The sequence below is a fragment of the Dendronephthya gigantea genome, unplaced genomic scaffold (assembly GCF_004324835.1).
Source record: "Dendronephthya gigantea isolate DGI-Jeju-01 unplaced genomic scaffold, DenGig_1.0 000032F, whole genome shotgun sequence".
Taxonomy (NCBI): Eukaryota; Metazoa; Cnidaria; class Anthozoa; order Malacalcyonacea; family Nephtheidae; genus Dendronephthya; species Dendronephthya gigantea.
In genome coordinates this window covers 676,782-700,353 of record NW_021163042.1, presented here as the reverse complement: position 1 = coordinate 700,353, position 23,572 = coordinate 676,782, and the positions used below count along the sequence as shown (strand labels likewise).

Here is a 23,572-nt window from a genome sequence, read left to right as displayed (position 1 = left end):
TCTTAAGGAATTCAAGCTAGTAGGAAATGCGAGCCCAGCTGACGTGCACAATGGACTCTGAACTGGACTTTGTTCCGGCTATCGATCGATCCATACTTCATAGTGATAACTTGACATGACTGGCTAAGTCAAGTGAAAACGCATTAACCAAGCAGTTCTTTTACAGGGAACATGATTCTCGATTTGGCCGAAGGGCCTATTATCTACATTCTAAACTTCTTCGCTTCTTGTTGGGGTTTTATTTCATTTTATCCGTGGTATATCTTGTATGGCGCGAAGCAGCGACGCGATGAAATACAAGCTAGGCCTACTGTTTCAAGAGATCCCAGCGCGTCTTACAGATGCGTGGAGCATTATCAGAACATTTTGCGGACCCCAGTTAATGGGGTATATACTTTAGACAAGTTGTTCAGGTGAGTTGACTTACTTTGTCTTTTGTTACTAACAAATGAGTTCCATATGGTCAATCAAACAGGCTAAATATTGAAAGTAAAGTTGATATTTAGAATCTACTTATACACGTACTATAAAAGATTAAAAAAAGGAATTTATCATTGTTTCTTCCATTCAAAGAATGAATTCTGTTTAAATGACAAAACGATAACCTTGTTACGAAGTCGGAGGTCATTCATCCGGCTAGTTTATGATTCTAAGACATCCGGAAAAGACAACATGCAATGCGTGCAGATGTTTTAGCAGTGCGTCAACTATCATCTACTGTCAATAATTTAAGTTGTAACATCGGTTTATTTTTGAATTGACAAATTATTTATATATTGTGATATCTTTGCTATTGTGAAGAGTAGAAGTTTCAACATTTTTGTACATATAATATATACTGTATTTTGCACAATAGCGTACAGTATACAGGTGTTCATTGGTTGTTGAATCGGTTTTATCCTCGAAGCATTCACTTTTAATAACCGGCATACAATTTTACTGAAGTTTTACCACGTTAAAACACGTTTACTTTGTTTATCAATTTGTTAGTTGTGGAATGTTTTAAGTGCATTGATTGATTTTGATTCAAAGTTTTCTCTACTCAACTCTTCACCCAAGAGCTTCTTAATAAATAGTTCTGTGAAGCCAAGTTTGAGCCATTCAGGCTATTGTATTTCAAGGCCAAGGGCAAGGGATTTTTTTAATCATGTGTGGAGAGCACACATTGGTAAATGGTAAAATATTGTATACATTTGGAAATTGGGACATATATTGCATAAATATTTGCTCAAATTTATAAATATTTCAAAACATATATTAAATGTTGACTCATGTTCCAAAGTGCAATCACAGTGCAATGTAGGTGGGGTTAGGGTACAAGGTCCAATTACTAGTAGTCAGTGACTCAGTATAATCACTTCACATCTTGCTGTGTGTTACCATAATTTATTGTTGCCCAATTAGTACAGCAACATTTTAGGCTTTTGCTCCAAGTTTTAAAGCTTTATGTGACATAACATGGTACTTTGCATTAATTCATAATTTCATAACTCAGGAAAGTAATTAATACATACTAATACACCACTAATACTTACAAGTGAATTTGTCTAAAGTTATATATATTGGCAATATAAAGACTGAGATTAAATCAGTCATATTCTTGAAGAGCAATTAAATTACTATATATACTCTATTACTAATGAGGATTTGAATAACCATTTCTCCACATGTGATAGGCTGGTGTTTTATATTGCACGTTTACAAAGAATTGCTTTAAAAATGTTTTTTATCAATCATATGAACATTGCTGTTTAGAAATACTGTTTCAAACCATGGCCCTAAAAGATGTCTTGGAACCAGAGAACTTCTTAGCTCTGAAAATGAAATGCAGGCGAATGGAAGAGTATTTAATAAAGTAGTGCTTGGAAATTATAATTGGTTGAGTTATAACGAAGTGCTTACTAAAGTTGAATCATTTGGCTGTGGATTATTGGCCCTTGGTCAAAGGACTAAACAAAATGTTGTCATATTTGCGGATACAAGAGCAGAATGGATGATTGCAGCTCAGAGTTGTTTTTCTTATAACTTTCCAGGTAATATATTACATCAAGATCTTTTGTATGTATAGGTAGAGATGATAAAACTATCTGAAGTAAACATTGCCACATATGTGGGAAGGATAAGTTGCGCAAAATAGACCAGCAAGCCTTATTAAACTTATCACAACTTGAACTTAACTTATATAAGTAATACACTTGTGTGAATATATGCCAATCAAGCTCATTGAATTTGACTGGAGGTTTTTATGAAATTGTTTAGTATTATGTGAACAAGGACATAGCCTTTTACCTATACTGTACAAAAATGCCAATTCTTGAAAAATTATAATTATTACCAAAATTTTATTCCATTTGATATATTCCTATAAATTATTGCATTATTATATTTGTAGTTGTGACCCTCTATGCTACACTTGGAGATGAAGCTATTGTATATGGTATAAACCAAGCTGAAGTAGAAGTTGTTATAACTGATGGACATTTATTAGGGAAACTGCAGGTAGTTGCAGGGCAGTTGACAAATATCAAAACAATTATTTATATTGGGAATGTGGACCTTAGTGGTCTATCTGTGTTTCCAAGTAATGTCAAAGTTTTATCTATGGAGGAAGTTGAAAGGATTGGTTCTAGATCTCAAAATAGTAAGTATACAAATTTCTGCTTCAAAGCCTTATGTATGTATATTTATGCATTAGCTTGACCATGCATTTGGATATGCCCTTTCAGTCTAACTTGTAATATTTTTCAAACTTAGTCTCTCAGCCTCGTATACCACCATGCCCTGAAGATACAGCAGTAATAATGTATACAAGTGGCTCAACAGGTTTACCAAAAGGTAAGCAGTAACCTGACCATGAGTATTTAATTTAATTTAATTTAATTTAATTTGTCACGTTGCAAACATACACAGACAAAATTACACCTGTGACAGGAGACGGTAACAGAAACATGTTCCCAATTGAGAACCAATTCCTTGGAATATATTATCTCCAAGACTGCTGATTGTGCCACCAATTCAACTCAGTGACTGCATCCACCAATTAAGTCACATTTAAGAATCGTCTTGTGTGGTAGCTCTTCAGGGCAACTGCTTTCATTTATTTTGTGCTATGTCAAAAAGATTACTGTTCACAAGTGATAGTATTGATTAATTATTACTAGGATCTAGTCCAATCTAGATGTTTTTATCCTTAGCTTCAGGTTGCTTAGTTTCTGCATACCTTCTGTCTATGTTTGTCTGTGTCTGTGTTTTTCATCCAAAAAATAGTCGAAGTAATAGCAAAAATGCATATTAATATCATTGTAAGTTTTGAATGAAAATATTTCCTCCCATTTTCACAGGAGTGATAATCTCTCATGCCAACATCTTGGCCACAATGGCAGGAATGACTGATAGAGTCCAAAATAAAAGGTATGAAAAGTAAAACCTGTTTGAACGCAGTTGTTCAAAATAGCACGCTTATACAGTTATAGTTATACATATGTATGTGCAATGCAGCAGTGCAAATTCCAATATTTAGGAATTTGATTGTTGCTTTTTTGCCGCAAGCGGCAAGACGGTCATGTAGACAATATAATTTTGAAATTTCTGGTAATTGTAAACTGGTTGTTCTCTTTCATGAGTAAATCAATAATAGTATGAGTACAACGCATGGCTCAAAAGGCGCCTATTCTTACAACTGAAAGCAAGGGAACTAGCTTTCTTTCCATAAATCATCTAAACCTATTCATTCTGCTATCATTCAATTTTGGTGTAATTGTGATAAGTAATATTTCTATGTTTAGCAATGATGTTTATATTGGGTATTTACCACTAGCTCATGTGCTGGAGCTCGCTGCAGGTATTTGCTAACATTGAAACGTAATTGTTAAATGTTAAGTATAAAGTCTACTGCAGTGAACCGCGATCAGAATAGGTGCGTGGGTGCACGGAGACTGGATAGAGTTTTTCCAAATTTCAATCGCACGATGAAAATGCTTAAAATGCAGAAAAATCAGCTGTAAATCAATGTGATGACAATTTATTTACATGCACTATTTGTTTCATTTTATCCGTGCAGAGCTGGTCATGTTGTCTCAAGGAAGTTCTATTGGTTATTCCTCGCCTTTAACATTGGCAGACCAGGTGAGCTTGCCCATATACATTGCATGCATGCAGGCAAGAGTATAAGTCGGAAAAGCACAATCCTGGACAAAAACATGTCCTTTAATGTAGCTTCATTTTATATCTATTGTGTAGTCTTCTAAGATCAAGAAAGGTTCCAAAGGAGACGTTAGCGTGCTTAAACCAACCCTCATGGCCGCTGTTCCGGTAAGACAAATAGATCAGTGCCGTCTTGCCAGTGTTTTCTTAAAGTTAGCAAACGCCTAAATGAAATAAAACACTTTCAATGAAAGATAATTTTAATAATAACTGATGTAAATATACTAAATTAGTGCCTATTATAAGCATCATGGTAATATATGTGGGTCGAAAATATATTTTCAAGTTAGTTTTTTTCGTACTATCTGTATATGTTGATGACTTAATATAGAAAAATAATGTAATATAGGAATAAAAACTAGAAATGAGACTAATTTTAAGCGAAACGTCCCTGAGTGTACATGTCCTATTTAGGCAATCATGGATCGAATCCGCCATAATGTCCTCGACAAGGTTAAAGAGGGATCGTGGTTTAAAAGGCTTTTGTTCAAATTCTGTTATAACTACAAAGTGGACCAGGTGAAGCAAGGATATGACACACCTCTGATTAACAGGTAAGCTCAGTTTATGGAGGCATGTTTACTGTGATTAACTGAGTCATTCACTAACACACTTTCGTATATTTTTCTAGCTTTATATTCAAGAAGACAAGAAATATACTGGGCGGCAAGGTTCGATCCATGTTGAGCGGGGGCGCACCATTATCTGAAGATACCCAATACTTCATGAATGTATGCATGTGTTGCCCTGTTGTTCAAGGTTATGGTTTAACGGAGACCTGTGGCGGAGGAACAATCAGCAATAGTAAGTTGAAACTTGACGCTTACAAGTTCTGTCTCTATTCGGTCATATTAGATCTCGGATTTTACCTTTCCATGAAGAATGTTAGCAATGGTTGGCCATTTTGCCTCTCACCTACTTAATTAAAACAGTCGATACCCCTAAACCCAGATATCGTAGTTACTCAGGATGACAGAAACTCAGGTCTTGGCTTGTATAGGTATCTATATCTATACAATATTTTCATATTTTTAATCAACAGCATGGGACAAAACATGCGGTCGCGCTGGAGCTCCAATTGGTTGTACTGAAGTGAAATTGGCAAGTTGGGAGGAAGGTAGGTTTTTCCTAAATCATGTACGAACTCTATTTCGGTAGCAAATTATAAACTCACACCTTGGTCCCCTACTCCTTTTATTGCCTGTAGGCTAATCCCTATATGCCTCTCTAAGCGTACACGCGCCTCGCTAAGCTGCTGAGAGGCCCAGCAAAAATGTCTGAACGGAAAAATTCACAAATTGAGACTACTGAAACAGTTTTCAATCGTCAGCGAATCATTTGGACTAGTTTGACGAATGCATGGTAGGCTTAAGGTGGCAGTGCACTTCAATTGTTTATCCTTTGCCCGAAAGCCGTATTTCTCAAATTGATTTTCTCTAGGTGGCTACACTCCGTACGATAAGCCAAATCCACGAGGCGAAGTCGTTTTAGGAGGAGCTAACATCACCATGGGCTATTTTAAAATGCCCGAGAAGACCAAGGAAAGTTTTTATGTCGATAGGAATGGTCAACGATGGTTCCATACTGGTGATATTGGGGAACTGGATCCGGATGGTTGTTTAAGGATCATAGGTAAGTGCATGTTTGTAGTAAAAAAGGAGCGAAGGAAAGAAACGGTACCACTCTGACCTCGATCTGTGTAGAACGGGTTTCATACTGTAGTGGGTGCAACGCATAGAAATAATAGACACTATGATTTCTATGGTGTAACACGACGACCTGTAAACTCCGAATCTACTCATTAGTCTGTTCGTTATTGCAATAGACCTTTTGCATGACGTCGTCTAGAGCTTCTGAATGACAATAAATACAAAACTTCCATAAGTCAGCTTGAGAATGATCATGACAAGCATTGTGGTTCTCACAGGGAATGCTTATCTTACTGCTTCGCAAAGGCGTTTCGATTTCATAATGCGTTAGGTTTGTTTAACATACTCAGCATGCCGAGTGTTTTATCGCAGATCGCAAAAAGGACTTGGTCAAACTTCATGCCGGCGAGTACGTTGCTTTGGGGAAAGTCGAATCGGTGTTGTCACGATGCTGTCTCGTGGAAAGTGTCTGCGTCTACGCAGATGCAGGAAGTTCCTATGCTGTAGCATTGGTCGTGCCTCGTGCGAAGGAATTAGCTGCGTTGGCAAAGTCTCTCAATCTTAATCCAAATGACATGGAAGCTCTGTGTGAGAACCCGATCGTTGTCAACAAAGTATTGCAAGAAATCGAAACTACTGGAAAAACTGGTAAGTCTCGCTGAATATATCCTACTTCAGGTACATTTACCTCAGAGAATAGCCTTGGTTTTAGCTCATTGCCATACACGCGAAAGTACTAGATAATATCACCCTTCCAAATATTACGTCATTAGGCATGTGAAAGCTTTACTCTCACAATCTTTGAGCCAATAATCCCAGACCAAATACATAATCGAAGTTACCGAAATAGACATCTAACGCTGAGCCTAATGTTACACGAAGTTTCATTCGCTCGTTAGTTTTGCGCGGGCAATCAAACTTCGTGTGACATCAGGCTTTCCGCGTTTGACGTCATTATGAGAAATGTCTATTGTGTATTGTCGGTCATCTTGTTATATTTGGATATTGGTCACTTGCTTCCAACGTATGAACAGTCCGTAATTTTGTCAGGATTAACTATTCTGGTCTTTTACTACTCAATAATGTTTTTCAGAAAAACTTGAGAAGTTCGAAATCCCGAAGAAGATAAAATTGTGCAAAGAAGCGTGGACTCCTGAAACTGACCTTGTGACTCAATCTCTCAAGTTAAAACGCCGGAACATTGCGACATTTTACGCTCAGAGTATAAGAGCGATGTATACCTGAGCTGAATTGAAATATAGCATGTAGCTCAACGGAACACAATATGTATGTAATTTAACGAAATATGCAATTTGGCTGAAATTAGTTCAAAACTGAAATGTGCATTTGAAGAATAAAATTGTTTGCATCTCTTGACGTTACTGTGGAACATTTGTACTAATAAACGGAAGACACGAGCTCTTCGAAATATCGGCCATCCCTACATTTGGGCGCTAAACATGTCAGGACTGTTCCATTAGAGGCTCCTTGTTGTTGTGAAATGCATTGAAGAAATAGCGTCTCTCTGGCCGGGCTTTTGTGTATTTTTCTCGTACAAGGGCTTTACGCACGGCAGGTATTAAAATTTTTTGAATTTAAAGCAGACTTACTGTAAAGCGGAGGGACTAAAAACGTATAGAAATCCTTACTTCTGCCGTTAGAAATTCTTACTTCTCCCATCTGTGCCTTTTTTTAGTTCCTTGTGGCATATTTGTCGAGTGTTTAAAAGTGGTTTACATTTATGCCTTAATGACATGAAGAAAGCCTTCTATAGGCGCAATATTATGTTTCAAACGCATTCTCTACATTCGAGAAATTTTTAGAAGTTTCTTCAAAAACATTTGACAAAGTGACATAGGGAAATTGTTTTAATCAACTTGACGTCAAAAAGATGCGCTTTGCAGATAAATTTGTCTGTGAAGTTCAAACCTGCATGGAAGAGAGTTGATTGTGATCTATATATAATCATTAAGCACATTAATTCACATGATTCTAAAGTTTAATCATTTAGTCTGCTCACAAACACTGTATCTCTGATCGAAAACATTGTATCTCTGATCGAAATGGAGGGAGTCATGTTAAATGATAATTACAAAATCAACTCGACAACTTTCACCAAAACCTGCTATGCATTGAATGACCATGATGTAATAATCGTTGCATTTCCTTCCAAGGTAAACCTGATTACTCATTTTATTATGTTCACCGTGAGTCTGATTCTGTTATTCCCCTCTGTGCTTTTGAATGCTGTTACCATTACAGCGATTTGCAGATCTCGAGTACTAAAACGAAAAGTGTCGAGTTTCGCTGTTATAATTAAATGCGTTGCGGACCTTGTGATGGGACTGCTTTGTACGCCTTTGTTCATTTTTCTCCTACAAAGCGAGATTAGAAGACAACCGAATTGTGTTATATTTATGATCTCGAAGAAATTGGGAGTACTCGCATACATGTATTGTGTTGTGACGATGTCGACGTTGAATTTTGAAAGATACATGGCTATTCTTCATCCTTTGATTCACCGAACCAAAGTGACATCAACTGGTCTGATAATCTACACACTCGCCTTTTGTTGTTTACAAACCATCCTCGTTGGCTTCGGCCTAATCTACACCGGAATAATTCCTTTTATCGCCACTGCATTAACGATGCTTTTCATTGCATCCACTGTTATTGTCTACACAAGAATCTTCTTCTCTCGTTTGAGGAATCGAGTTCATTGTGCCAACAACGTGCATCACAACAGACAAAGATGGAAGTTGAAACAAGATTTGAAACTCGCAAAGTCTTGTTTCTTAGTGATAACTAGCTGTCTTGCCTGTCTTCTACCTGCATCTATCTCTAATATTAGCAGATTGGAAATGAATGATGGTTTCTCGGCCGTCGTGCTAAGGAGATATTTTTCTGTTTTAATTATTTTGAGTACGACACTTAACCCAGTCATATTCTTCTGGAGGAACAAAGCTCTGAGAACGGAAGGAATAAATTTATTTAAGAGTAGCTTTAAAAACAATGCAAACTTTTCTTCCCGATCTTAAAATCAATCACATGATTCTTAATAGTTCTTTTATGCTCTATTTTTTGTATTCTAAATACTAGTTTGTACTAGCTTTTCTGCTCATTAAGATTTGGTATGGTTAGGGAAAGTAATGAGTAAAACAACGTGCATGCACTGGTTACTATAATTATGTCTAATCCTATAATTAATAAAATATTATAAGACGAAGCGAGTACTGGTAAGAATAATGCTAATCCAAAATCTGATTGATCAATATTGGGTTTATAGTTATGATTTTAATCTCTTTTTGTTATTTCTTTCAAAATGGCACCATGCACGGTCAGTTGTGTATTAGTCTGAGAGCCTTTCGATATGTCAACCGGTTTCCCAAATTTAGAAATGTTTCAAAGAAATGAAAGAATGGCCACTCCAAATGATGTTAAAATGATAAGATTGCATCAAATTCGTCGTCTTCGTCAGTAGAGTTCGATTTGATTAGACCTTAATTGAAGAAGCGGCCAGACTGCGACCTGTTTGAGATTGTATCTACGTTTTCTAGTTCAGTCGACTAAATGACGTCAACGCCATTTAGTACTAATTTTGACATCCTATTCCCCAGGCTACAACATTGCAGGAGCATAATAAGGTCGGGGTCAGGGGGTGCGATAGCCCTTTGTTTTTAGGGGAAAAAAGTCAAGTAAATGTACGTTTGCGGACTATAAAAAGCTCAATTCGATGAGCCAGAGTAAAATACTCAATTTGATGAACGTAGTAAATGTAAATCTTGAATATAAGCGTACATGATGACAATGAATGATATTCATTTTTTTGCAAGTGTATTTAATAGCAAGAAATAAGAAATTTAGCCGATTGCACCAAAGCTATATTACAATGTTCGTATGAAAAAAATGTTAGTTCATTATCATATTTAGTAGGGAATCACAACACTGTTCAGACACTTATCTAAAGATCAGGATTCGAGAATTTCTATCATCAGTGCTTGTAATCACTAACTGTGCACCGATGTATAAAATGCTTTGTTCAAACTTCGAAGGTTCTCTACAGTTAAATTGGTTTTGTGATTTTTATAATTAAGTAAGAGGCGTTGAATGCGATACATAACAAACGATTTCGATACTTTCTTTAATCACATTTTTCATAGTCTAAATAAAATGTTAAAGCTTGTCATAGAAGTTTCCATCAATATTGATTGGTGATAGTGTTTTTCCTCAGTCTTAGACAGCATGTAATTATATACAAACGCAGTAAAATACTTAAACAATTTCGCTCGGTCTGCTACAACTGTGTGTTATGACGAAATTTTTTCTCACTCGTTTCATTTGCCAAGCCGCTGAAACTATGAAATAGATTCAGGGCATTTTAACTACAGTCATTGGTGCGTTTACCCAGTAGGCCCTGTGTGTCAGCCCCAGTAGTGAGCCTTGATTTTCGATTTTCTTTTATTTGAACCCTTCTTACCTCGTACCCAGGACATTTATACACTGTGATGTGATCAGCCTAGTCCCTATATAGGCCTCACTGTGCGGGTTTTAAAATCCGTGACGTCACCGAATGAAACACCCGCGAGAGGCCTGGCACAAAATGTTTTCTAATGTTAACAGCCCATAACCGCCCATTTAATGTTGTCTTTTATTAAGAATTATTATTACAAAGTAAATGTTTGCAATTTACAACAAGAACCGTTATAAAGGAAGCAAGAAAAATTGAAATTGTCGGATTGAAGCTTATTGATAATCATAAACTCGCATGCACGTACGGACTACGGACTCGAGTTTACTCAATAGTCGACGATAGCATTGACAGCGAATGACATTGTAACATTTGTATGAATATTTTAAAGTCCAGGCAGCATATAAATAATTTCCCGTAGCTTATAAGTATCAAGCAAAATATTTGGATTGTGCGATGGAGATGTAGCCAAGGTGCACTCTATCGCATTGCGTATCCAATACGCATACGCACTATCCAATAAGCATCTCGTTCCCCGAAATTTCTGCGTCCGTGGCCAGGTGTGTCCTGGATCAGTGGATCACAGTGAACTCAAATAGGACTGGTGGATCATACCTACAAGAACATACCTACCTTCATGTTCCGCCGACCGCCATCTTGGCTTCACTCATTAATGAGGGAAAGTCAGAGAGCTAGCGTTCCAGTCTTATTTAAGTTCACTTGTTTTCGCAGACTGTATTACGAGCGTAATCAGTCAGGCTGTGCACAGGCTAGTTTGTGGATGGTCTGGATGTATTATATATCTGAATGTATCTATCTAAAATAGTCAATAATGTAATCAGTTTTGACAGGTAGCCTAAAATCAGGATTGTGTGATAGAAAAAGGGCCGCGCCAGAAGGCACGTGCAGCGCTGCCCTCATAGCAGGTGGATCCGAAAGAAGCAGTCTGCACTGATAGGAGATGAGAGCCTTGTTGTGTACAAGCATATATATATCTATGGACTATGGGTACAAGAATTGTACAAGTTCTGAATGGTTAATCACTCATAACCTAATACGTATATCTGATATGCGTGACCTGAAAAGTACATAATAAGGCAATTTTAATTATTCCCAGGTACTGTTGTAGGACCATTTCATTTCTCGCTGGGCTTAACTCCTGTTGGGGAACGCTATCATCGGAAACATTTGAAACAGCAATGCCGGAAGCCGGAATTTGAAAACGCAAGAATATTTTTACGGATACGTCGTGAAAACGGAAGAATCTGAAAGCGCCCTCCAGAGTGGAAGAATTTGAAAACGACGGCTGAGCGGATACGTGTGGACAGCTTTGTCGGATAAATTTGAAAACGATGATGTCACGTATCAAGTCGATGATGGTCGTTCATGAGGCTTGTTTCAAGTCTGGTGGCTTATGCTCAACTTTATATTGCTATATTAGCCTCAAATAAGTCCTATTTAAGTTATTTTCATAGTGAGTAAAATCTTCCCCAATTTAATTCTTTTAGCATTTGCGAAAGTATTTTACAAGAAAAAATGTCCAAAATGTCGGAGTATGGTTATACACAATTTCTTATACACGACATGCATTTACTGATAGATACTTAAAAACAATATTTATGAGTTCGGGCTTGTCGTCAGCCTGTCCAAACAAAGTCTTCATTTTTGTTTTTCACTTTGAATTTGGTAGATTCTTAATTGTTTTCAATTCGACATCCAACCTCTGACACGTGGGTGCAAAACATGCAGGTGTGTTGCGGGATCAAATAACTTTAGCGTTTTCGGATCGTTTTTGTGTTTACGTGTGGACGTGGATAAATATTTTAACGGAGAAATATTTTTGCGTTTTCAAATTCTTCCGGCATTGTGTAGACAGGTAGGACAGGGCCAAAATTCCAACAGGCTTTGACAAAGCACGTTTATATATACGCCATGCACGCACCAGACATTCTCGCGGTGCACTGTACATTAAGTGCCGTTTTTGCGCATGCTTTTTGGGGTGCGTTGTGACATGCTGGCCAAGGATGTAATCCAGATCAAATATGCCCGAACTGACAGGGTTGGCTATTTAACAGCCCGATTCTGATTCATTTCGAAGATATATTGCTGTTTGGTTTTGTCGGTAATATCGAGTATAACGCCCTCATGTGCAGCAGTGACATTTTGATAAAGATCCCCCTACAATTGTACGTGTTTATGTTCTACAGATGCTGATGAACATTGATTAGAAACATCGCCACGCTTTATTTGATACATTTCACAATTTCGAGAATTCTTTCCACAAGGGACTTGGGAAGCTGTATTATTCAATCGAATTGTTTAGCATCGTTGTTTGTGTATTAAATAATGGCTACGACAAGCGTTGAAGGCAGTACACCGAGTACAAATGAACAAACTAGTAAATCTAGAAGCGGTGGTACAAGGTAGGAGGAAGCTTTGATCGCATTTGTCTTATTCGCTTCAAATTATGATGTAGCTAGTTTTGCTGTTTGTACCGTAACGTTCATTCATTAAATACTCTCCAAATTATACACACCTTGTTCGCATCAATTGCTATTTCGATGTTGCAAGGTTTTAGTATAAGAAGTGCAAAATTATAAGTTGTTTTAAAACTTACATTGGCTGTGTTTATAAGCTTTTCGCAACGAGAGCTTTAGACATAATAAGCCGTGTGCCGTTTTCAATTTGTTTTTTTATTATAATAGCGTTCAATATATGTTATCTGTCGCTTGTATACCTATATATGCTCCTTAAATTTACAGGGTGTTCAAGAAAGCATCGCCAAATAGCAAGGTATGGTTTTGCGTGGAGAACTTACTGCTAACAAACTAGATCACGTATAACGTTTATAGTGCATTAAGTAGTTACAGCCATTCAGTATTTTCTGAGCAAGCAGCTGCAGTCCTAGTAGAGGCAGGTTGTTCATCGTCTTCGAAATCAATGTCGTTAAATTAATACTGCTTAAAAGTTGACTAAGGGATAAACCTGCGTAAGTTATGTAGACGCGATAACCTTAGTATGCTGTATGCTTTAAACACTAGCGGTAGGGATTTAAATTTGTAATTGCCGAATTTGTGTATTTCATGCACATGCTTTCTTAAAAGAAACGAGACAATTTGCATATTTCAATGCAATTTAGTTCCTTTCTGCCAATCCGGGCTAACCGCATGTCGATTATCCTCAAAGGTCAGCATTTTATTAAATACACCGTTACTGATAATGGTATAATCGAAGTGCTTCAAGCATGCAATTCGCAGTAATTCTGTTTGATCCCATTGGATTTACACAGCAGGTCAGAAAAGGACCCAAGTGAATAACGTTCATAAATAACATGTTCATGTACCTATAAAAGGTCATCAGTATTTTGATGTTGATGTGTATCAGTGAAGTTAATAAGGCACTGTTTGCTCTTGTATGGTCAGATTTGTTTTGTATGGTGCACTGACAAATCAGTACTTTATTTTATCTATATAAGTGTGTTATTAAAGTTTATATTCCTCACCTGCAGCTATTATTGGTCCCTGCCTTAAACCACCAATTACTGTCAAATTTCCTAAAGTTGCGAAGATTGGCATGCCTTTATGTTGGGGACATGCATATATTATTTATTACACAGCAAAGTCATTATCATGCTATATTTTAATGGCTAAGTTGCTTTACACTTCTTGCAGTCTAAGGTTATTTCATGTTATCTAATGCATTAATATACACAGTGTGTGGTGTGGGTTGTCACTGGCACTTAATGCTACAGTCTACAGCTACTAAAGTCAGGTACAAATGAAAATGATAGTTGTGTGCCTCATGGCCTAGCTGTCAACATTTTAAAGTGGTGAATGCTGACTGGATATTGAGTTTCATTTTATGTCTGTTGAAAAGCAAGAGTGTCTTCCATGAAAAATCCTTAATATTTTTTTCTCAAAACTAGCAATAAACCACATTCACCCATGGTAAAAAATTTTTTTTTTAAAGTATGGGGTGATGAACTAACAGGAAGTTACTATATACCACACCTCCACCAACCAAAATCATTCATTATGAATTTGTGCCAAATAGTTGCATATCATATTTGCAAAATAATATATACCATATTCTAACTTGTTGAAAATATTGGATAAATAAGCTAATTACATTGACATAGAGTTTGCTCATAACCTTGAAGCTATTTCTTTTTATGATTGTAAAATATTTTTTCTATCAATAACTGAAAACACCACTTTGTGCTTAATGTGCTTAACCATAATAAAAGAAAACAGCTTTACATGAATCCATAAACATGCTTCTCTACTTCATAACAATTTTGTATACACTACGGTTTTTAAAATTCTTGACTTGAATAGACATAACAATTTTTAAAGAAACAAACATTTGAAGCAGGTGACTATAGGGATTGATGTTGTTAGGCAGGGTCAATTACTTTGCTTGTGTGGGTATTAATGTTTATGGAGAGAGTAAAAAGATTAAAATACAGCTTAAGGCTAAAGTTGTTCAGAATCTCAAATATTGTATAGTGCATAAAAAATGAGTTCATATTTTTTACCCACCAGCTGCCCAAATGTCAATATCAATATGGAGTTTTTGCATGCAGACTACATTACCAGCTGCTTTCCCCTCCCTCTTCCCATTGTAAAAGAAGCTGATTGTTGAAGTATAACAGTATAATATTAAGAAAAAGGAAATTCTAAGCATGGCTGTGGGTTTTAGGCCAGGGCTCTGGTCTATAGTTGTTTGTATGAGTTTTGGAGTCAAGGGGCAATTTCAGGACATCAACCACAACGGATGCCGTTTTATATTTCAACACCTTGGCCAGGATTTCTCACAATAAAAAAGAGCCTGTCTTAAAGTGTCTTTAAACCTTTCTTCAATGTGAAATTTAAAATATAATAAACATTGGATTTTTACAATTTGCATATATGGGATTGGGAACCATGATTTTGCGCTTCTTTTTTTTTTTCTCAATTGAACTCTTTTGAAGGTGTAATACTACTAATAATAGCTGGACTGTGATGTAGACTAGTAAAATCGAGTTTCAGTCACTGGTTTTTCGAAAAAGTTTTTACCTAAGGATCGAAAATTCGCAAATTGAACAACTTTATGTTCGTGAACATTATCAAGTGGCATTATTTTCATTAACCTTCTGTCGTGTAAGACCTTCACACTTCCTGCATCAGGATGTGACACTGTTCCTGACACCCCTCCCCCACACCCTCTGAGCATCCCGGTATATTTTGTGAACGACCACTATGTAAATTTTCTGGATGGTCATTAAAAAGCGAACCAACTAGTACAACTGTACAACTGTACTTTTCTTGAATTTTCTAATTTGACTGCAGTTGTGCAGGGTTTGACATTAGAAGTAGAAAACTTTGTAAATTGTAGAATCCAATACATCATGCAAGTCATAGTTGATAGATGGTCTATTTCCTGTAAATAGTCACTTCTTGTGTCTGAATATAATTTGTGCGGCGATTTGTGCTTTCTGAGAGAAACCGATCGGCAAACAAAAAATTCTTCACCTCGGCGGCATTGATGTAGACGTGACTTCAATTTGCCCGGCAATGCTAGTTTAACAGATTAAACAACGCTACCGCCAAGCCAAAGGGTTTGGGCTATGATCCAAGCTTGTTTTACTGTTCCTAGAAATATAAACCAGTAGCGAATGGCTCCTGGCAGAAGTGAAGTGGGATGGATAAGTAACTTACAAAATTTACGCTTTTGCAAAACTACGCTACCTGGCACTGCCAAAAGAGACATAGTCTGGCATAGACTACACGGCAACATTTATACGTGATGAATTCTGTTTAAAAGTTAAACCAAAAAATATTTTGCGGTGGTTCACGAAAGTTTCGGAAAATGAGTTCTTTATTGACATTAAGCTAGCCGCAGAAGACCATTAGAGATTTAAGTTTTAACGATTTGTGGCTGCCATGCGACCATAAGAGATCTCAATACAATGAATTATTTATTATTGAGAACAAATTTAATGATTAATTCTTTCAATGTCCTAAACATTTTCCTCGCTTTGTTCACAACGCCAAATTGCAGTTGCGTTATATGACAACGTCTTCACGAGATGTGTACGGGTTCTTCCCGAAAAAATTTTTGCTGATACCCAAGCTAAAAAAATGGAGGTCTCCCATTCAATAGTGGAAGTATATAGTATCTAACATATAAATTCGGGCAACAGAATCTTAGCTGCCTCAATCAGATGGATTAGCAAAAAAAATTATTAGTAACAATGAAGATATCACATAATTTTATCACATAAGGAAGGTTTTCATATAGCATGAAATCCTCCCGGAGGAATGTTGAAAGCTTTTTGCAACTCTGCCCCCTGCATATTAATTACGTCATGTCTTTGTCTCGTTGTCTTCCTGTAAGTCGTGAGGACTCACGAAATAGATAAGCCGACCTCGTGTTATGCAATTTGCGGTTGTTACCTCGACTGCATGGCGCTCGGAAAAGATACTTATCTTTTGAACAACAAGCATCGATACTTCATTCTTTATCTTGAGCTTATCGCCCGGATCAAGGTCGTTAACTTAGATTAGGCCTCTCGTAGCGAGAAGCTTTTTCACTTACCACAAAACCCATCTAATTAAAAAACTGGCGAGGTTTTCGAGGATTCTCAGAAACGCTGGAGAAAGATAATACGGAGTCAGCTACAACTTTTGTCAATAATTAATAGTGTTCATACTCGTTTTTGGGTAAAAGCACAAAAACCCTCGAAGACGTTGTCAATTAAGCTACGGGGTTGATAGGCTGCCGTCGTCCCACTCAGCCGGGATTAAATAAAGGGTCGTAAATAGTTTTCGTAGATCATGATAGATTTCTTTAACTCGGTTATACCGGAATCAAATTAAATTTCAATATTAAGTCTATAGCTACATGAAACTACAAAATCACATTCTATAAACCACGCCTTCAATAAGATGAATGAAACAAATATTAGTGCTCAGCAACGTCGTCAGGATGACTTCGCTGAAAAAGCAATTTCACACAACGTTATGTCTCGGATAGAGCCTGTTTTCCACTCAGCCATACAGGGGACTTCAGAAGTTTAGATGCTGAATGTTGACCGGCATATTTTATTGGCAGATATTTTACTTGAAAATTGTAAATAGAACTTGAAAGTGTAGTCGGGTGTGTTCAGTGGGGAGTTTTAATTGTTGGCAACGGAGCATCAGCGGCGGTTAAGTCGTTTTTCATAAAATAACTTAAGCATGTCATTCTGAAAATATTTATATTTGTGAATATTTTTTGTTTTGCAAGTTTTATCTGTTTAGTCTCAACTTGCTGTACGTAAGAGTTAGCCAATAGATTTAGAGAGTTTGATTTTATTTAGAGATTTTATTTGAAAGAATATTAAATGATATGCTTAAAACATCGTATGAGAAGCCTATAGCTGTTATTAATCGTAGTGTTGATTGTGTGCCCTGCAGGTGTATTTCTTCTCTGACGCTACACTAGGAGTAAAGTCGATAATGATTTTATCTTAAAACAGGTCACGTGCTATATTGGAAAGCGAGATTTTGTTGACCATGTGGATCATATCGATCCAGTTGGTAAGTATTGTTGGTTTGAACTTCCCCATTTTCGAGAATTTCGTGCATCGCTAGAAATGTGTGTGTGAGGGGTGCCGTGAGGCGTGGGGATGTTCTTTCCCTGCACCCCCAAAAAGCTGAAAAGTTCAAATCAACTGGGCAGGTTTTTTAGCATATACGATACATATTACTTCACTACATCATGAATACATGTTAAGGCAGAAGAAGCATTAAAACACATCCTCAACAAGCACACAAAACACAACCTTAACAAGCATACTCTTGCATACTTAGATGGTGTTGTGCTTGTCGACCCTGAATATGTTGGTCCAAATAATAAAGGTGAGTGCACGTTTTTCAAATCTCTATTTCTTCTCGGATTCAGTTGGTATAGCGATAAAACATTGGCCTGATTTATACTAAAGACGGCTTCATTATAGTGAAAAATTCTTTGCTCGCATAGTTTCATATTTTCATTTTCCATGCATAGCACGTGCATGAGAACTAGTTTTTTATCCAAGGTTTGTCCATTTATAGATGATCCATATCGGTAGTATAAATCAGGCCAATGCATGGCAGTATATTGTATGCATTTGAATCACATCATAATTATACAATTAAAACCTGCATTATTATTCTTTGTAGTTTTTGTTCATATTTTGGCTGCGTTTAGGTATGTTCCTATTTCTACCATTCGTTGATGATTTTCTGATCTATCTCAGTACTACTCTTTCACTAATGTTTTTTATTATAAATTAATATTAACTTTCGTAGTTCTTCGTAGTTTAGTTAGTGCATGCATAGACAATCCAGAAGACATTCTGGATTATCTATGGTGCATGCCATGATGAGAGCATGCACTGTTCAGAAATCGTAGAAGCATAGGTTGGATTTCAACCATATAACCCCTTGCTCTCCTACAAACTCTCTTTTTTAAATTTATATGTTTGAAACTATAACGGTTTGCATTTTAATATGCAGATATGGACGAGAGGATTTAGACGTGTTAGGATTGACATTTCGCAAAGATTTGTTTCTGGTAAACATATTGTTATTTATAGAAATCCAAATATTTTATTGTACAAAAGTTGTGCAAATCTACTACTGACACACTGAAACGGCAATCTACTGCATTATATAGTTTTACAACATGACGTATATTATTTTTAATCTAGGCAAGTAAGCAAGTTTACCCCCCTCCTAGTGAAGAACCAGTTGCTTTAACAAGACTTCAAGAACGACTTTTGAAGAAACTCGGCAAGAATGCTTATGCCTTTAAATTCGAGGTGAGCAAAGAAAAATGTGATTTGAGGCTTTGAGCTATTATAGTATTGATGGAATAATTTCTTACTCAAATGTACGTATTCTATCACTTATCGTAGCTCCCGCCTGGTTCTCCATCATCTGTCACGTTACAACCCGCTCCTGGTGACACTGGAAAGGTACAGTACTTTATTCGATATATTCGTTCGGAAATAAGCAACATAATGAAATAACGTTCCATAATAGACCATGCAAACCTTGTGTTGACAGCATTATACACTGTACTATTACGTTTTTACTATACTTGTAGGCAGCATAAAATTGGTATAACTTCATTGAAGCGGTGATCCCCATTGGATAAACATCTTTATATTACTATATACCCAGTTTTATTAAGTGCATCGATAATGCTTTTTCCAGGTTGACCCTTGCGAAAAGTTATATTATATATAGATGGTTGCTTTGCCGCTGTAATTCTTTTGACCCTGCGAATGCAGACCCTCATTGGAGAGGAGGAACGAGTGCACGCTTCCACATGGCACATCAGTTGCTGATTATTTTTCTATAATTTTGTTTTTCAGCCCTGTGGCGTTGACTACGAACTGAAAACATTCGTTTCGCCATCATTGGAAGAAAAACCGCACAAAAGGTTTGTGAAAACGTGACCTGTTTTTTTCTGTTGAGTATGTGTTTAGAGGTCTTTGAAAATGAACATAGAAGAATGCATAAGAGAAATAAAGAAAACAAATTATCACTTCTTGCCGACCATGCGGTTCCGCTTCAGTATTTTAGCACGATATATGTATTGTGATCCCTTCAAATATCGTACTCTTTCAAGATTCCAATACTTCTTGTCTTAGAGACTGCGTACGTTTGGCGATCAGAAAGATAACTTATGCTCCTGAACGCCCTCAACCTCAAGTAAGGATTTTTTTGTCAGTCGGGTTTATTTTTGGAACAGTATAACCTCCGTACTATGATCACCAAAGGTGGTGGTGTAAATTGACTGCGTCGCTTGCCTGTTTATTCTTTAGCCGTTTGTTGAGGCTGAAAAAGAGTTCATGATGAGCCAATATCCACTTCACGTTGAGGCAAGCCTGGATAAAGGGGTGGGTTATGGGTAAAATTAGTATAAAGTCACGTATAGCATAACTTGATACATAGACACGTTTCCTATGAGACATTTAACTTGACCGGGAAACTGTTATTCCTAACAATTGACTTAATTGATTGATGAAATTTGGGTTTATAGTTGTACTACCACGGGGAGTCCATTGCAGTCAACGTTCACTTGACCAACAGATCTTCAAAAACCGTGAAGAAAATAAGGATAACAGGTGAGATAAATATACAGTATGAAAAAAATTAATTAATTTTATCTCCTTTTTAAAGGATTTTAAATTTTAAAGCTTTTTGTGCGAATTCTGCTGGGTTTTACAGTTTATTGCTTCATATAAAATCCTCTTACTATATGCTTTAGATTTAAATATATAAAAAAAAACAACTCATTTTATAACTTTCAGTTCGTCAACATGCCGATATATGTCTTTTCTCCACTGCACAATATAAATGCCCGGTAGCTACCTTGGATTGTGAAGACGGTTTTCCCGTTGGGCCCAGTTGCAATTTATCGAAAGTTTATTCATTAACACCTTTGCTGTCTAACAACAAGGTAAAGCGTTTGACATGAATATGTATATGTAAAAGTTCTTTTAAAGTATAGTATATGAATACCTCTCTCGCTGCTCTTATTATGGTGCGATTTGTTTGGAGTGATTAACTTTTGCATTTATAACTTTGATGTAGGACAAACGAGGTCTAGCATTGGATGGCAAGCTTAAACATGAAGACACAAATCTGGCATCTTCAACAATGTATGTATCCAGCAATACTATTTTCGTTTCTTAGAAAAGGCACTCTCTTTCTCTCTCTCTTTCTCATCATTAAATACAACTTTCTCTGTAAGATGATAATCAATTCATCGCCATTTTCCCGATTTCTAAGAGCCAAAGTTGTTGGGTAAACTGTATGACAATCTAATGTAATGCTTTCAACGTATACCCTTATCTTTTGTTTAGTTTGGAATCTAATGTGCCTAAAGAAAATCTAGGAATAATAGTACAATACAGAGTTAAGATACGACTCATAGTTGCCTATGGAGGGTAAGTTGACTTGCCTTGACTGAAGCGGTAATTTAATTCAGTACAATTACTCGAGACTTTGATTACCAGGAAAAGTTCCATATAACCGAGTGGATTTAAATATACCTACTGCGAAGTAGGTTTTCCATACTTTAAATATTTGTTTCTGTTTATTATAGAGATCTTGCTGTAGAATTACCGTTTATGTTGACCCATCCCAAACCTGAAGAGCCAGAGGCCGCACCAACACCCACACAAAAAGATGGTGTCCAGGATGGAACAGGTATATATAGCGTTTAAAATCCACGACACTTACAGATTCATACATTATACTTTGCCCTCCTGTTTTACGAGGTAATTATAACAGCTAACAGTTATAAGTGCAGTTCCTTTTGGTACCAGAGATAATTATTCAACGGTTTAAGATACTCTGTCTTCAAGATATTCTCCATTAATGGAGAAGATATTCTCGATTAATGGAGAACATCTTGAACGCATAGTATCTTAAACCACATTTTTGTTGCATCTTCGCTTTTTTTTTCCTCTCAAAAACTATTCAACATCGCTACAATCGACTCCGGGAGTTGTAAAGGAGCTAAAACAATAGCGTATAATTTAATATTTTATAACTCTCACAGCATGCAGAAATAAAGCACACACGCACACATGAACTATTCTAAAATTGTAACGATGATATGAAAGATACCTCCTTTCCGAACTTTGATGGCTATTGGGTAAAGGCGCCTCATGTCCACAGCTTTGCATGCATATATAGACAGGATATTTTTATCTTTCCTTTCAGCGAATGAGACGGACATGGGAGTTGATCATAATCTTATCGATTTTGATACAAGGTACGCAGATGTTCATCTGAACGTAGATATTTGTTGAAACTGTTTGAATGTTTATTCGATTTTCCATTCTTTGAAATAGCGATTCACAAAATATGCTTGGAATCTTAGGTTTTTTAAAACGTGTTGCTTTTAAGCTATTGCCGTTGGCTTTCTTGCATATATATACTTGGGAATAGATATAGAGTTAGGTTTTTTAGAGGCCTTAAATCGCCTTAAGCATAGGTGCAGGACATTGGATGATGTAATTTTGTTCAAACGAATTCTTGAATTTCAAAATGTAGTGGCACGGAGAAGCATGACGACGATGACGATCTAATTTTTGAAGATTTTGCGAGGATGAGATTGAAGGGCGAACACACGGACGCAACAGAAGCCTGATAACTGGACTATGATCCACGCAAGGATTCACAAAATGTGTTGGCAGCCCCGTATGAATATTATATTAATCTTATACACACAGCAAGTAGCAAGGCAAAGAAATATCTTATACAGTAACCATTGGCGGTGATGCCCCGTGTGGGTATGAATATAGGGCTGATTTACAGTTAAAAGTGAAGAAATCATCCTTCGACTCACGCCAGAATGACGCTCTTTAATGTTTATTTATATCGTAGCAGTATTAGGCGATTAAAGCGTCAAAACGAGTCGTGTGTGACCAATATAATTTTTACCAGACCCAGTCAGATATCCGCGCAAATTCATTCCCATCCGATTTTAATCGATAATTTGAGCAGCTATGGTTAAAGAATTTGCATATATGCATGGTCACAATATTCATATTCGGTTTTAGGCCATGCACGAACTCCCAAAAATGTTATTCTATACAACTGCATGTGGGTTATCGATTCATTGCGTGATTTTATGAAGCTTAAGCTTTACTGTGTTTTTACTCTAGTTTAATTATATAGTTATTAGGATGATATTATGCCTTCCGACCAAATGTTATACCGGGTGGCGCAAAAAAGTTCAGCCCTTCGCTCTATGTAGGGAAAAAACTATAAAGCACGCATCTGATTCATGAAAGGCGAACTTAAATTATATAGATAGAGATATACCACGTTTACTTAGGTTCAATATTGACTGCATGAGATATCGCCAAACATGAATTTTAACATTTTGTCACCCAATTTTAGAACGGTTGAAAAAATCACTATCTGATGGCCGATAGCGCTATTCGGCTTTCTTTCATACAACCGACCCCTGAACTCTTTTGTGCTACCCGGTGTATTCGAGCATATTAGCACGTCTCCATTGGCACTGTTTTAGTGCTATATCTTATTGCCGAATTTAAATTTCTTATCGTGTCAATTAATTAAAGAGCTATAGCGCGAAATGTAGATGCGCGATTGTAATTATTATCTGGCTCTAAATTAATATATTTCAATTACATTGGAACTATTAGCTTAGAATTAATAAATTCACCGTAACCGCGAATAAATAAGAATAGGCAGCA

The 23,572-nt window shown here is 36.6% G+C and overlaps 2 protein-coding genes across 2 annotated transcripts; both read left to right on the top strand.

Moving 5' to 3' along the window:
• Positions 1–70: 70 nt before the first annotated feature.
• On the top strand, positions 71–7,229 carry LOC114524759 (long-chain-fatty-acid--CoA ligase 4-like). Its single transcript, XM_028545932.1, has 14 exons — positions 71–413; positions 1,756–2,033; positions 2,393–2,641; positions 2,755–2,835; positions 3,342–3,411; positions 3,786–3,841; positions 4,061–4,125; positions 4,240–4,311; positions 4,618–4,757; positions 4,835–5,007; positions 5,246–5,320; positions 5,644–5,835; positions 6,225–6,500; positions 6,946–7,229. The coding sequence occupies exons 1-14, from the start codon at positions 172–174 to the stop codon at positions 7,095–7,097; spliced, it is 2,121 nt and encodes a 706-aa protein (XP_028401733.1). The 5' UTR covers positions 71–171; the 3' UTR covers positions 7,098–7,229.
• A 5,119-nt stretch (positions 7,230–12,348) lies between these two features.
• LOC114524755 (beta-arrestin-1-like) lies at positions 12,349–23,494 on the top strand. Its single transcript, XM_028545926.1, has 18 exons — positions 12,349–12,743; positions 13,083–13,113; positions 17,822–17,882; positions 18,156–18,203; positions 18,507–18,534; positions 18,843–18,900; positions 19,037–19,147; positions 19,244–19,303; positions 19,706–19,773; positions 19,985–20,045; positions 20,159–20,233; positions 20,377–20,461; positions 20,648–20,796; positions 20,931–20,998; positions 21,203–21,286; positions 21,445–21,548; positions 22,068–22,119; positions 22,401–23,494. Exons 1-18 carry the CDS (start codon positions 12,667–12,669, stop codon positions 22,495–22,497), a joined length of 1,317 nt encoding a protein of 438 aa, XP_028401727.1. The 5' UTR covers positions 12,349–12,666; the 3' UTR covers positions 22,498–23,494.
• Positions 23,495–23,572: the final 78 nt, after the last annotated feature.